Source organism: Ambystoma mexicanum, chromosome 13 (assembly GCF_040938575.1).
Source record: "Ambystoma mexicanum isolate Mex_15411 chromosome 13, UKY_AmexF1_1, whole genome shotgun sequence".
Classification (NCBI taxonomy): domain Eukaryota; kingdom Metazoa; phylum Chordata; class Amphibia; order Caudata; family Ambystomatidae; genus Ambystoma; species Ambystoma mexicanum.
The window spans coordinates 75,827,197-75,842,236 of NC_090938.1; the positions used below are offsets into that span (position 1 = coordinate 75,827,197).

At 46.3% G+C, this 15,040-nt stretch overlaps 1 protein-coding gene across 4 annotated transcripts in view; it reads right to left on the reverse strand.

Moving 5' to 3' along the window:
* The window catches only part of INKA2 (inka box actin regulator 2), a 75,036-nt gene that overhangs the window by 44,789 nt on the left and 15,207 nt on the right, over positions 1–15,040 (reverse strand). Inside the window, exon 1 of one of the 4 annotated variants that reach the window (XM_069633311.1) lies at positions 8,684–8,788. The exons of the other annotated variants lie outside the window; for them this stretch is intronic. Coding sequence (XP_069489412.1) covers positions 8,684–8,773 — 90 coding nt within the window. The 5' untranslated portion in view covers positions 8,774–8,788. Of the gene's footprint in view, positions 1–8,683; positions 8,789–15,040 lie in introns of those variants that run through there. 4 annotated transcript variants of the gene reach the window in all.

Consider the following 15,040-nt stretch of genomic DNA (forward strand, 5'->3'; position numbering starts at 1 on the left):
CATTAAGCCGGGACGGGCCCAGCTGTTCATTAAATACAGGTCCATTTCTTTAAAGCGCCATGACATCATTCACCCTCGGCGACATCTGATGATGGCTTTGTTCCAGGAACGGAAGCCCCTTGTGAGCTTTCGGGTCTGCACTTTTGTTATGGGAAAAGCACTTGGCCAAACAATTAAAAACCTTTCTGCTGCTTACCATAAAATAACGTCTTTCATTTTAACGTAGTTGCTTTTTGGTTGCAGGTTAGTGTAGTACCCGTGCACAGTGGCGCTGGAACGTTGGATGGACTGCAGTGACTCCCTGGTGCTCTTTTCCATTCCATACACATGGTGTGTACGTGCACTCACGTGTGAAATTCCACACGCGGGGGCTGCAGCAGCTCTGGAAGTGGGGTCTCTTCCAGACTGGCTACGTATTACACTCCATGCTTATGGAAGATAGTCGAAGGCACGGCCACCCACCTGCACGCATCTGCTGTCATGCACCACTCTCAAATACACATCGCACAGAACCTCTGCCATAAGAATGCAGCTATCTCCCACAACACAAATTCAGTCTACCTGGACACATTATGCGTTTCCAACTCTCATATACTCTCGACATCGACTTCAAAGCACCCATTCACTTGCCAGATCGATATGGGTAGCTAGTAGAGGCTTGGCCACCCGTACCCAACTTCACATTGGCTAAAATGCACACCCACATTCTAGACTCTGCTGATCAATTGTTCCCACACCTCGGACTTTGGTCCTCCGAGGGCGTTCACCTACAGCCGTTTGAGACCATGCCATTGGGAAACAGTGCTATAGAAATGACAAATGACATTATCTACTGCTCCACTAAGTGTAGACATTAAGAGGCAGGAAACAGGAAGTACATCAGAAGCTAGACTAGCTCTAGCCCTTGTAGGTAAGTCAGGAAGTGGCAAAGTGGCCATGGATTTGAGGTTGAGGGCCCATAAGTGCATGGCCCTCCAGATGTTTTGGACTATAACTCCCATGGCCCTTCACTACTCCCATTGCTGGCTATGCCCATCGGGAGTAATAGGCAAATACATAGTGAGGGTCACAAATTGAGTGCCCATAATATGACCCAACCCTGAGTAAAGGAACGCTTCCGGTGCAAAGCTTTACTCCAGGTGGGCCATTGGTGTGAATGTCATCTGAAAAGCATGAATTCTGCTGGTCCGCAATGCTGGGCGGTACGCAAAATCTGGAGGGGGTGCTCAGGATTACGACATTGGGAGAAGAGGCGAGGGCCACCGAAGTGCGAGAACTAAGAGCAGTGTCTCTAGGTCCTTCCTAAAGTGCCCGGTGGGAGAGTTTGAACGATGAGGTAGACGGTGGAGCAAAGCAAAAGGAGTGATGGCTGGAAGGTCTAGAATGAATCTTGACCTCTGGCATTGCTCTGTGGTAATTCTCCAGACCATCGTTCTTCGCCTGCCAAGGCATTACAAAAGGGTAAAGAGCATATGCAAAGTGACAGTCCAGCCAAAACTGCTTGGTCTCATCCCTTCTGCTGGAGACCACAAGCATCCCCAGACATGTTTCGGCCTCATAGGGCTTCATCAGTGAGGAGTAGTTTGGGTCCATAGGCCCAGCATGCACGGGACCCACATTTTGGCATACCCGTCCCACTCAGGGTGACTATAGCAAAAACCAAAGTGGTGATGGCTGGAAGGCTTAGAATTCATCTTAACCACTAGCGGTGGAGAGGTGATGGCTGGAAGGCTTAGAATTCATCTTAACCACTAGCGGTGGAGCGGTGATGGCTGGAAGGCTTAGAATTCATCTTAACCACTAGCGGTGGAGGCAATTTATTCCAGAGCTCCGGTGCAAAGCAGGAGACTGTCTGTTCTCGCATGCTCTCTCTCTTGCCCATTTTGGTTTCCTGTCAGGTGATGCCATTGCTCCTGGTGGAGGTAGAGCCTTCCATGGTCTTTAATCCTGGATTTTGTATATTTTCCCTGTGGGCGGGGGTGGGCGGTGTAGGACATCCGGGACTACACTTCGCTGATTCAAACCCATCCTGAACGAAGTTTTAGGTGAGCGGCAACTTCACTGTCAGCAACAGACAGTGGTTTCTCAATTATCGTCAACAATTTCGTCGCCATTTGGGCTCTTGAATGTGACGCCATTTGGGCTCTTGAATGTGACATGACAGAGATCCCCCGAGAATATGAAGCGGAATGACGTCGTAATGGCATATCCCCCAAAGTAATGAGATAAAAAAAGGGGGAGGGGGTCCCCTGTGTGTACTGCTAAAGCAATACATTCCTGTGGTAATCCAAGCGCTACACAGGCCTCCCGCATCTCTTTAGTGAATAATTTACTCCAGTAAACAGAAGATTAACCCCAGCGACGAGTGAACACTTCCCCAGCGGCAGGGCTGGTGCGACGACGCTAAGGCAATCCGCGGCAGGCGCCTGGCACAACATCCCCACGGTGTTCAAGGGGGCACCCGATTGGCCCCACAGGCGGGGCTCCAGATACAATTCTGTAGCTTCCCTGTTTTTTTAAGTTCTGAATAAAACTTTTTTTTTTTTTTGGGGAGTGCAGAATTGTATTTCCCAATCTCAGTGTTCTTTTTTTTATTTTATAGATGAGTACTGACATATTGTAACTCCAAAACAGATCTCTTTTTGTAATCCATACTTTCTTGCACCTATTAAATGGTGCAATTTTAAACATGCAATGTTGCCTTAAAGTCCCTCTTCAGACCAAGCAGCAATATTAGTGGCGAGCCCTCATGCAGCCGCGCTCCCCTAGAACCCCTGCCAAAGAACATATCCGTGGGGCTGTGCCAAAAAAGCACTACCGCAGCGGCGGCGGCGGCGGCATTGACCTTTGCCATGGCACCGCTCCCAGGCTTTGCCCCACTTTTCCGCTTCTACTATCTCAAGATATTTAAGTAAAGAAGCATTATCGGTGGCCTTCCAAAGACAGGCCTCTGACATGGGTTGGAAACAGTGGTTTGGTCTCTACCGACCTCTGGTGGCCACCGACCTATGACCTTGAGGTAAAAGGCCATTTAGTACCAGGCCAAGCCAGCTCAGCCGCTTCCTTGCAAACCATATTGATTATATTTGGTCGCAGGCGGTCGAGAGTGGAGAGGACCATCTAGGAAAATGTACTGAAAAGCTGTCTCCGAGATGGGGTGACATTTTAAGCGCTAGTCCACTTCAAGGCCTAACGCCTCATGTAGGTAAAGGTTCTAAGACTTGAGGGTCATTGCTCCAGTCATTTAAAAAGGAGGTGGGGGATGGTGGACCACTCATACGACTTCTGGATGACCATCTCTATGACACGATAATGACTTCCATGTTAGGAAATGATAGGTGTTCACTCCAACGGCTCCAAAAAAGTCTCCTAATGATATTAGATTTGGAAGGAGTACCAGCATAATGGAAAATCCAACAAACCTGGTCTGGCATTTTCAAATAAACATCTAAGCACTATTTCCATCACGCTTAAATGATGTGCTCAGTGTAAAGAGACATATATTTGGAATGGACAAAGCACAAGGACTTCCTGTCATGGCGACCATTACTTCCTGTTGTGGTTAATGTTCTTCCTGCCTGTCCTCTTCCTTTCACCTTACCATTAGATGTTTCAGCTTGGCTGGCAGCCTTTCTAGCCAGACACAAAAGGGAGCCAGGGGGTCTGCAGTAAATGGAACGGGGGAGATATGGACAACATTTCGCCGGACTGGCCAGAATCCGGCCTATTTTGAAGAGAGCGAGCCCTGGTCATGTACAAACTCTTCCACCATACCAGACTATCCAAGATATTACGCTAACAGAATTAATGGCTAAAGAACCAAGAAGATTCCTCTATGGAAGACGGAGGAGAACCTTTATCCCTCCATTCTCTCAGAGGAACCTTGGCGTGTTCATTATAAAGAGAATACACTTCCAATATGTACCAGAAAGCCGCCTGTCGCCTACAAGATGCAATTATGGATTGTGTTGCATTGCATAATAGCGTCTTATAGATCACAGCTTTTCCCATTGAAACATTGCTACTGTGCACCGGAATAGAGAGAGCATCATTTCCAGTCGTCCCATAGAAACTGAAGACAGACTAGTCTCCGACTCTCTTCACCTGAACGAGCTTGCAGATGCCCTCAGAGATGTTCACAGTCTATATCCGCCGTGAACACCTACGAAGTCACGTGTAAGCACTTTGGTTAGAGCATCATGAGGGTCATGGTCGAAAACATCCAGAGAGACACAGGTTCCAGACCTCTAGGATTTGCATTTTGGTGGAGAACCCAAGTACCTGATCTTATCTTAGGTTTGAAAGAATTGCAGGAAATCCATCGCCGATGCATGGCTGGCGATGGACACAGGAATCCAGTCTTCTGCGGATCCTTAGCTTGCGTCCCTCGCCTTGAACGCAATGATTGAATCCTGGGTCGCACGTTCAACATGGACCATATGTTTCATCATGGCCTTTTGCCAAGCAGCTGAGCCCGGATGCTGAAGATTCAGTACCAAGGGGTATCTATTTCAATTCCAAAGTCCAAGTGGCCATGATGGATTGGCAATACTGCTTAAAACCCATTTTAGAAAAACATGCAGAACATGATTTTAGCAGGGTCAGAGAGGATGAACATAATTCTCTCTGTTGTATTATCTCACATACCTCTATACGGCAAGATATGTCGGCCATTTTAGATTTTCAACAAAATGGATTCCATTGAGAGTTCATATTATGAGCTATAGAACTCCCAACTGAGCCTGGCAAACGAATCTATTTAGCTTTATTCAGATGTTTTGTTTGCTATTTTTCAACTGTTCCAGCCTTTAAATGAGTAATTGATCTTCTCTTAGTTTGACCTCGCTTTGCATGAAAAAAAGGAGTTAACTCCTCATTTCAGCAATTAGCTTTTGCACATGATCCAAACCGTAAAGCACACCTTCCTTTAAGAAGCCGTGTAATTGTATTTGGAAATGGCCACGCTTGCTTTCAGCACAGGGAAGTTCCACTTACTTTCTGTCTACCAGTAAGAATGTATAAAGTCGTAAAGTCGTTATAACAGGTAATTAGGCTGAACTTCCCGTTGAGGACTTGCATTACAGAGAAGCGTGTTTGGCCCAGCCAATGAGAGGGCTGATTTTCCTCCACGGACCATACCATAAAGTTGTGTGATGTCCCCTCGATTGCTTGTGAGGAAATAAGCGTTCTGGGGTTTCAGATGGCCCATCCATTCACAACTCTTGGTGACACCTGAGCCCGCCCCTCTGTGGCCTGCACTCCCAAATCAGTCCACACTGGAAACAGCCACTACCAGGTAAGCATTTGAGGATCACAGCCAGCTTTGACTTGCTGGTACCCGGACAAGCGTGCATGCACTGCCAGCAGCAAAAGTGTGTGGGGTCGAGGGGGGCTGAGGGTGGCTGCACTAAAAGTGCTTTGGTCTCCACATTTTCTGCAGAAACCCACCTACCCTGACACTGCCCTTCCCTGTCAAAATAAGGCAGTCCTTAACATTAGCTGGGGTTCTTTTGCTTTACAATGGGGGACTGTGTCACTGCTGTAAAAGGTACACCCCAGCACTCACTTCCACTGATGATATTATATGTTATTGAAAACCTAGAGGTTTTTAAGCACGGTCCCGGGGGTTGCTCCGCCTCGTTTTGCTTCCAAGGCGAGCACGTTGCCGCTGAGCTATCCTCCCGAGATAAAGCAGCTACAAGACCACTGTACATTTAAACACATGTACAGTTCTATCTCATCGTGGCTGCTACACACTGAGAAGAGCCAGCCCTGCTCATCATTTGTGCCACACCTTTACTCGAGCTGTGCCCTCATTTTTCATAAGGACTGCTGTAGTTTTTAGCAGAGAGTACTGGCACTTTTTCAAAGGATCGCTTTGATGCCACTGCGCTGGCCATTTTCATCATGGCGACTGTACATTTGAAGAGACCCCTCAGTGGGTCAGCTATACATCTCGAAAGACTGCGCCATTGCTTTGGTGAACTCTCACTATGTCGTTTCAGACAGTCTATCGACATGCTTCAAACAGGTTTGCAATACCTTTTGGGAAGGGCACTCTGGGCGTTTCGAAACACAATTCACTTGGTGCATTAGCGCCTTACAAATGCACAGTACATACATAAATAAATAAATAAATACGTATCTCAAGGCTTGAAAGTGACTTCGTAACACCTTGGAGAGAAAACAGGACGAGGGGAAGGTGCGGGGGGCGGGGGGGGGGGGGGGGACAAAAGCTAAGCTTTCACAGCTGAACTCAAAGTTTCTCCTCCAATTATGTTTTGGTTTCTTTGTATAGTTTCAGGACTTTTTCAAGGAAGATTTTTATTTCATCTCAACATCGATGCTATTCTTTTGAAGTGAATGGGAGGATAGCTCAGGGGGTAATGCGCTCTCCTTGGAAGCAGAACAATGTGGACCAACACAGATTCGATCCCCGGGTCTGCGCTTAGAAACCTCTGGGTATTAAACAGCATTATAAATAACCAATAACAATTACTGCACCCAAGCTTTTAGAAAGGCTGCAATACTTTTTAAGAGCACTAGAACATTTCAATGGAATTTTAAAATCTTTAATGGAAATGTACCTATATACTTAATTAAAAAAAATGAACAAAAGCTGCTGTACCTTTAAGAAGCTCAGGGCATCTCTTCTAAGCAGGATTCTTAAGCTTTTAGAAGGAACATACCAGCACTTCAAAGTATGGCAATACATTTTTTATGGAATTGTACTGGCACTTCTCATCATGGCTGCTGTGATTTTAAAGTGGCAGTGGCGCTCTGCATCTAGGAAGCCTAAACCAGTATTTCTCATTAAAGGCCAGTCTACCTTTAAAGTGACGGTGTACACTTTGGAGCAGGGCCTCCGTTCTTTGAAAATGACATCATCGCTGAGTCTCACCAAGGTTGCTCTACTTTTAAGAAGTCTAAACCCAGTAGTGACTGGTGAATTTTTCACTTTGAGGGGCGTAACTGTTACCCACTAATATGTGGGAGCAACTGAGCATAGCAGGGGAGACTAACTGAAGCAGGGTGGTTTCTGGGGGATCCCCCTCCGAGTACATTTTAAAAAAAGGATTAACATGGTACATTTTACAGTATGCAGTTTGCAATCCGTTTTGTAGGGTAACGCATGAGAAAAAACAATAAATGCCTCATAACAAACAGCGCACATGAGCATTTTAAAGCACAATTATTTATGATACCTTTTACCACAACAAATGGCTTATAAAAATGTTCATGCTGGCTGCACCAATATAGGCCAGTATTTCCATATAAGAACAACATGTTTGCTTTGCCTATTCCAATAATGATACTATCCGAAAACATGCCCTTGTGGCTTATATGCAATAATCCCCCATTTAAGAATATACTTCTACAGTGTCCCCCCTATGCCAACTCTCGTGCAGCACGCAACATGAACCAGGAGTCAGAGAGAAGTTCTTGGTTCCTGCACCGGTGTGGAGGAGCCGGAGCATCTACATCTCGCTGTCCCGGCGCTTGTGAATGTGACGGGCGGTACAGTAGTATCCCCTATGCACATTCATCCCTGCAGTACCCCAGCCTGTATCCCCAATGGACCATGCAAGACTGGGGAAGTGAGCTGAGTTCTAGAACTGTGGAAGGGAAACTGCATTGCCCTGTACAGTTAAAGTCAGCCATAATGCGTGGATGATTGACGCCCCACCGCTCATTATGAACGAGCCATCAAAGCAGTACTCCTCCGGGCAGCTAGTGGTCTTTTAAAGTGACAGTGCCATATTTTCGCAGCAGACATTCCAAACTTTGAAAGTGAGAGTATTGCTGGCATGGCTGTTAAACTTTAAAGAACTCTAATCCAGGGTGGGTTATAGACATTTAAAGTGACAGTACCACACTTCTCAGCAGGACATTGATATGTATGATTGAGCAACCTAAAAAATGCTTTGCGCTTACTTTGCATACGACCACCGACACCTCCCCATTCTAACTATCGAAATGGTTATCTCTCTCTCGCTCTCCGTTGTTCTCTCTCTTCCTCTCTCTCTCTTCTCTTCTCTCCCTCTTTTCTCTCCTCTCTCGTATCTTCCTCTTTTTTCTCCTCTTTTCTATCGCTCTCTTCTCTCTCCCTCCGCTCTCCTCTCTCTTTCTCTCCTCTCTCCTCTCTCCCCTCTCTCTCGCTCTCTCTCCCTTTTCTCTCATCACCCCGTTTCTCTCTCTCTTCCTTACTTACACCTTTTCTCTCCCTCTACCCCCTCTCCCTTTCTCTTTATCCTTCTGTCCCTTTCTCTCGCTGTCTCTATCTCTCCTCGCAGAACCCACTGTCTACACGTCTGACGTCTGTTTTCTGTCTTGAATCCCAAAATGGTGGATCATTTGAAGGAGGAAATGACCTGCTCTGGAATCCTGTTTGGCGAACTCTGCTTTCTGTTCACGGAAACCACATTTCTATGGTGTTGGGTAAGTACCTGACGCTGGGCCTCACCTGGGTCTGACCATTATGTGCCAATGCCGAAGTTCCCTGAGAGGAGAGAGGGGGGGCCTGCTACCTCATCACATTCGCCACCGGTCCCCTGGCACTTCCAGTAACCCCGGTGCCCCACCCCCAGACTTACCCCTGCAGGCACCTGCTTGCGGTAAACCTCCCGCGTCTAGACTCCAGCCCGTGCTCACGAGCGCTTTCATTGTTACGCGCGTTACTCACCCGGTGCTTTCTGGGGCCTTCATCAAAACGTCTGATTCCATTCTGGTCCAGCGGTAAAAACAGAAAGAAAACTGAAAAATCCCATGGCATGGGCAGAACAGAACAAGCCCTGGCATGTCCGCTAAAGTCGTTCACAGCCTGTGGCACGTGTACCGGGGGAGCTGGGAATGTTGCAGTGGGGCCCAGAGGCAGGCAGGAGCAGATAACTCCTCAATGCCAATGCGACAGCAGAACATTGATATTGATAGTTTATATGTATAGCGCCTATAAACACATGTGTTTCAAAGCGCTTCAAGGCAAGGGAGGGAGCAAGGGAAATTACAATGACATTCTTAAAAGGCCTTGAGACATTAAGAATGTGAAATTAACTATCGTACTAGGCCTGGCGACATTTCAGGTAGTCCAAGAGCTTTGACAATGATGAGGAGGGGAGAGAGGGGGAGATAGGAGATGAGACAGACAATGACTATCATACTAGGCCTGATGACATTTCAGGTAGTGCAGGGGAATGACAAAAGGTGAGGGAGGTGGGGGGAAGAGGGAGAGGAACAAAACAAGTGACTATCCCACTAGGCCTGATGACATTTCTGGTAGGGCTGGAGATTGACAAAAGCTGAGGGAGAGGGAGGGGGAGAGTCTCAAACAAGCGATTAGCATACTAGGTCTGACAACAATTCTGATAGGGTAAGTGCATAGAATATGGAACTACCCTATGGAACATGGAAAACTGATCTGATCCCAGGCACCCCAGAGTCATCTATGCTTAATGACAAGGCCCTGAGGCTAGCATTAAGCATATAAGGTTCTAATACCCCACATCAGCAGGCGGACCCTCAAACTGGAACAAAGTGAATTGAATGAGCTCAAGCTTCCGCCCAACAACCTAAATGTGTGGCAAGGGGAATAGTGTCTATCTCTCTCTCTCTCTCTCTCTCTCTCTCTCTCTGTATGTTTGGACTACAACTCCCATCCGTCTTAAACTGGCATAGTCAGCGTTGGGGGATCATGAGAGTTGGAGTTCAAAACATCTGGTGAGCCAAAGGTTGAAGATCCATGGCCGAAGATTTGATCAACTTTATAACTCCATACCCTCGTTTTCCAGTCCTCGGCATGCATATGACAAAACTACTGGATTCTGGGAACTGTAGTCTTTGCCCACTGTGCTCAGACACATTTGGCTCACGCAGCTTATGCCAGTGATTAATAAAAGAGAAGCCAGAAATGTAAATGGAAAAGTGGCGTGACAGTGACGTGGAGTCATCCGGTCCCCCTAGACTTCAGGAGAATGGAATATGGGCCAGACTGCGAGTCAAGCAGGAATGGGAGTACAAGCAGTGTTTGGAATTCTGCCCGCGGTTGCCTTCTATCTGATTCTGTGCCACAAGGTGTTTATACCGGATGCACAATTCCTTCCACATGCCCAATGTGTAAGTGCTGCATGACGGCAACGTCGGATTTCAAAAATAAAGAAATTGCCCAATTTGGGTGGAGGAAAAATGATAAAGGTCCCTACACATTTTAAAAGCTTTTTTTTGTTTTTACTCATGTGAAATCCTAGATGCCTCTGGGTTATGAGCGCTATATAAATGACAAAATAAATAAATAAAATAAATAAATAAGTGTGAACGGATATCCATAAAATAAAAGAAATGGATAGGGTGAGGCCATAAAAATGAGGGAAATGAGTCTCCTACGTGGCCGCCATCTCACCCTCTTTGCAGTATTATTATGAAAGGTGGGATATAAGCGATGCCATAAGACCATACATTGAAGGGGCACTATCGGTGGTAGAGCCAGAGGGAGGCAAGGGTGTTTCAGCGACAGGAAAGGGCTGAGTGTGGCTGTGACATGGAGATGCTGCAGCTGTAGTCTAGGTACACATTGCTTGGCAACCAGATCCATACCCCACCCAGGCCTTGCCATGTGTCTGGATGACTGCCACAGTGCTGCCCCCCCTCCCCGCCCCCCAGGCCCCATCAATGAAAGAAGTCAAAGTTTGAGGTTCAAATATTATGGTTGGTGTGTGTGTGTGTGTGTTCGCGTGTGTGTGTAAAAGTTTGAATGAATGTCCTCAGATGTGAGTGAGTCATGTGTGCTTGCATTTATGTTTTTGTTTGTTTACCTGATCATAGTGAGTGGGTGAGTCTGTGCATGGGTTTGTGTGTTTAAGTGCAAATGGAGTGTGTGGTTGCTTGTTGCGTGGGTCCGCACAGGCATTGCCAAGGTGATCTATAGTTGCAATACGGGCATGTGTTGTTCAGGCAAAGTCATAAAAGTGATTAACAAAGGGAATGCTCGATTATTTTATGGGCACAACATGGTGTGGGGTGGGATGCTGCCATACACTGCGGATGCAAAACCATCAAAGTGATTTAGCGTCAGTGCTGGCTGTGGCATATATTGTGGCACAGCATCATGAACGTGATTTACAGTGGCAATACTGGTATTGTGGGGGGCAGCATCGTGGAAGTGTTTTACTGTAGCAGTGCCGGCATATATTGGGCAAAGCGTCATGCATATCATCAACAGTGACAGTGCTAATGCTGAACTACATTGCAAACCCAAATTCATGAAAGGTTGACGTTTCAGCCGAACCGACTAAATAAAAAGATCCAAAAAAGAAAGTGATTTAAATGCCAGTGCTACCCTTTTGCATCAACGTGATTTACAGTGGGAATGCTGGAGTATAGTGTGGCTGCAGCATTATAAAATGAATGTACAATAACAATGCTGAGATGTGTTGTGGGTGGCGCACCCTGAACTATGGCAGTGCTCACAAATATTGTGAGAATATACATTTGATTTACACTGTCACAGCTGGCATTTGTGGGCATGATAACACAGTGATTTATGGTGGGACTGCTAAGAGCAGTGGGTACTGCATCATGAAAGTGTATTACAGTGACAATGCATTTACCACAGGCACTACCTTGTTTCAGTGTTTTACAATGACAATGGTGACATATATTGTGGACAGACACGTCATGAAAATGTATCACCATCCTCTGTAATGTTGGAAACAAAACATGTATTTTTTTACATTTGATACTATTGTAAATTACATGGCTTTTAAAGCACATTTTTCTAATATTTTTGAAAACAGCACCATTTCAACCCATTTTTAAAAATGAATTCTCTGGGGTGGGAGGTGTAATGTTCTACATTAGCAGCAGCCCCCTCGCTGCACACACTTGCTTGTGCTAATTCAGGAAAATGTGAATGCCCACTCTACCCCCCCCACTATAAATATTCACCATCTGATACTGACCTTGAAACATTTGGAGTGCCAGGCCCTCGCGGGTTCCACTCGCTCCAACGGGCAAAGAGAGCTGCCTCCGCGACCGGTCAATACTAAACCCTCTAACCCTCTGTGCATTAACCTACATGTAGCAGTCTGGTCCATTACTGCTCCTAATGCATTCCTATCCTCCAAAAAAGGATGCTCATTAGGACAGTTTGTGTGGCGTGCCAAAAACGTGAACCTGCAGCTTTTCAGAAATACTCTTTGCAGTATTTCCATTTATCTGCAGCTTTATTTACTTACTTATTTATTTATTTATGTATGTATTTATTTATTTATTTATGCATTTGTAAAGCGCACAAAAACCCAAAGGCATGGAGGCACTGGCATTGCAATCCTGTGGACTCTCGGATGTATGCATGCGTTAATGGTAATTACTGCACGCGGAAAGCGACTCTAGACAACCAGTGAATTTGTGACGAGGTGCTTTTGTGTGTGATGTGTGGAAAGGGTAGAATGCCAGAGTTGCAGCATTGTGCATCAAAGGGCAAGCGGTTGGGCGGGGGGGGGGGCTGGGGAGGGGTGGTGCAAGGAATGGAATGTGGACTCCTGGACCCATTTATTCCAAAGATCCCCAGGGATTAACCTTTGAAGTAAGTACCTCCCTGCACCTGAAGGCCTGGCCCTTTGTTTTCTACTCTTCACATCACCTTTACGCTTCTTTGGTGAATACTGCGCTTGCTCTCATTGCCAAGAAGTTTGGTGCCTGGAGGACCGGCCCATAGTTAGCCAGCGGTGCCAGGTGCAGTGTAAGAATCAGGGGCTGGCAAATGAGAAGTAGAGCTTGACGTGATTAAAGAAATGGCCACAGCTGCTCAAGACTTTTACAGATAATATTTTAATTAAAGTAATTGAAATGTTTTGTCTGCTAACTTTCAAGACCACATCAGTCTCTGCCTCGGTATAACTCAGAAAGGGCTGCATTTACAAGGAATACGAGTCTTATTACCTATCGGTGGGGTTAGAAAATGGGGTTACGGGAGGTTAGAAAATGCAAGGAAAGATACCAGGGGTCGAGTCTTAAAAAAAGAAGAAAAGTGTGGGGACTCATTAACACACCAATTGAATGTGGTGTCATCAGAAATTAGCATATCATGGTGCCCTCTGAAAAAAGTGGGGGGACTTATGAAAAAAGTGGGGGACTCTGCCCACCTGCGTGTACCCTCAACTTGAATCCCTGAAAAAAAAAACTATTACTTTAAATACACTGTAGCATTGATGGTGTTTGGTAAACGTGCCTCGCTGCGCCGCTCAGAAGGATCACGGTCTACACCCTCAAAATGAGGGTGAAACACATATGCCGTTGCCTTGATTGATAAGGCTATGCATAAAAGAGTGCTGCGCTATAAGATGATGAAAATGATATCACATGGAGCTAAAAATGCCCAGCTTTTAGAGAATGTGCATATCCACGATGCATTTGGTCAGTGGCGTGTAACTGGAGGGGGATTTCTCGGGATGTCCATTGGGTGGCATTGTGGGGGCGGGCTTTTTGGTTGAAAGGGCCTATTTTATTCTTCTATTGCTGTTACACATCTTTTTTTTTTTAGACTGTTTCAGGCTCATTTGATAGGAGGAGTGGCGCCAGCCAATCAGGAGGCTCGGGATGCCAGCTTGCATTCCTTTGTAGGCTCTGTGTGAATCCCCAATGTCTTTGGCTTTCAGGGCCTGTTCTGCTTGCTGCTGCCCCCCACATTTCTCCCGCTGCCACCTTGCTATCACATCCCCCGCCCGAATCACCCATGTGCCTGCAGTGCTGCCACCTCCGCCACCCACTCTGCTTGACGCAGCGCCCGCAAGAAACATATAAAAGGTTCTTACGTTTCTTTTTACTTGCATGGTGGACATCTTGCTCTTTGTGCAAATAATAAGAGTCTTGCACCATCATTGTGCATCATATCCTTTAAAAAATACATATATCAGTAGACAGGAGGGAGACCCTTGGTCCTAATAACTTTTTTTAAAGTTTTGAAACGGCGCTATGGCCATTTCTCAAGTTTTAAAAAAACTACAAGGGGAATATGGATGCCATGGACAAAATGAGAAGGAACATCTTGAAGTCCCTTCTCCCTTTTCATGGTGGCCACCAGCCGGGCTGAGGAAAGGCCGTCTGTCAGGTGTGATGCAAGTGAAGCGGTTTTTTTGACGGGGGCTTGGAAAGAGGGCATCCCACTGAGCGAAGGCCCTCATTACAAGCTCCCAAATTGATGTGGCACGTTCTCTCGGCATAGCTAATAAGAATTAGAAGCTGGAGCAGGACTTGCAATGGATTTCAAATGGTCACTGAACCAACATGCACATGTTTGGCCTCTCTGGTCCCTCTTTGAAGTACTCGTAGTCCCTTCTCTATTTCTATGGTGGCTTTTAGCAGAACGAGGATGCACTGCACATGTGTGGCCGCTCTGGTCCCTCTTTTGAAGTGCTTTTAGTTCCTTCTACATTTCTATGGTGGTTATTTGCAGAACAACGCTGCAATGCATCTGTGTGGCCTCTCTGGCCCCTCTTTTGAAGTATTTCTAGTCCCATCTCTATTTCCATGGTGGCTTTTTGCAGAATGAGGCCACACTGCACATGTGTGGCCTCTCTGGTTCCTCTTTTGAAGTACTCATAGTCCCATCTCCATTTCTATGGTGGTTATTTGCAGAACGACACTGCAATGTATATGTATGGCCTCTCTGGCCCCTCTTTTGAAGTACTCGTAGTCCCTTCTCCCTTTCCATGGTGGCTCTTTGCAGAACTAGGCTGCACTAATAGTTTTTATATGGGTGCGACTCCTGCCTTCCTTGAAAAGTGGTCAAGTGCCCCCTAACACATATGCAGATATTACAATGACCGTGCCATTCCCATTACAACGCACACCGTTGGTGTGTGCACTGAATGCCCTTCCCTCTTTGGGGGGGCGGGTACACACCTTCATTATGCACTTGTGGGGTCTGTATACCAATGTTTGCGCTTCTTTAAAACATAGCTGTGCAAGTCACCTTCCTCAATTGCATGGCTAAGGAAGGCTGAAAGGGTGTCTGCTGTCCTGAAATCTCAAGCAGCCCTTTCTCTGA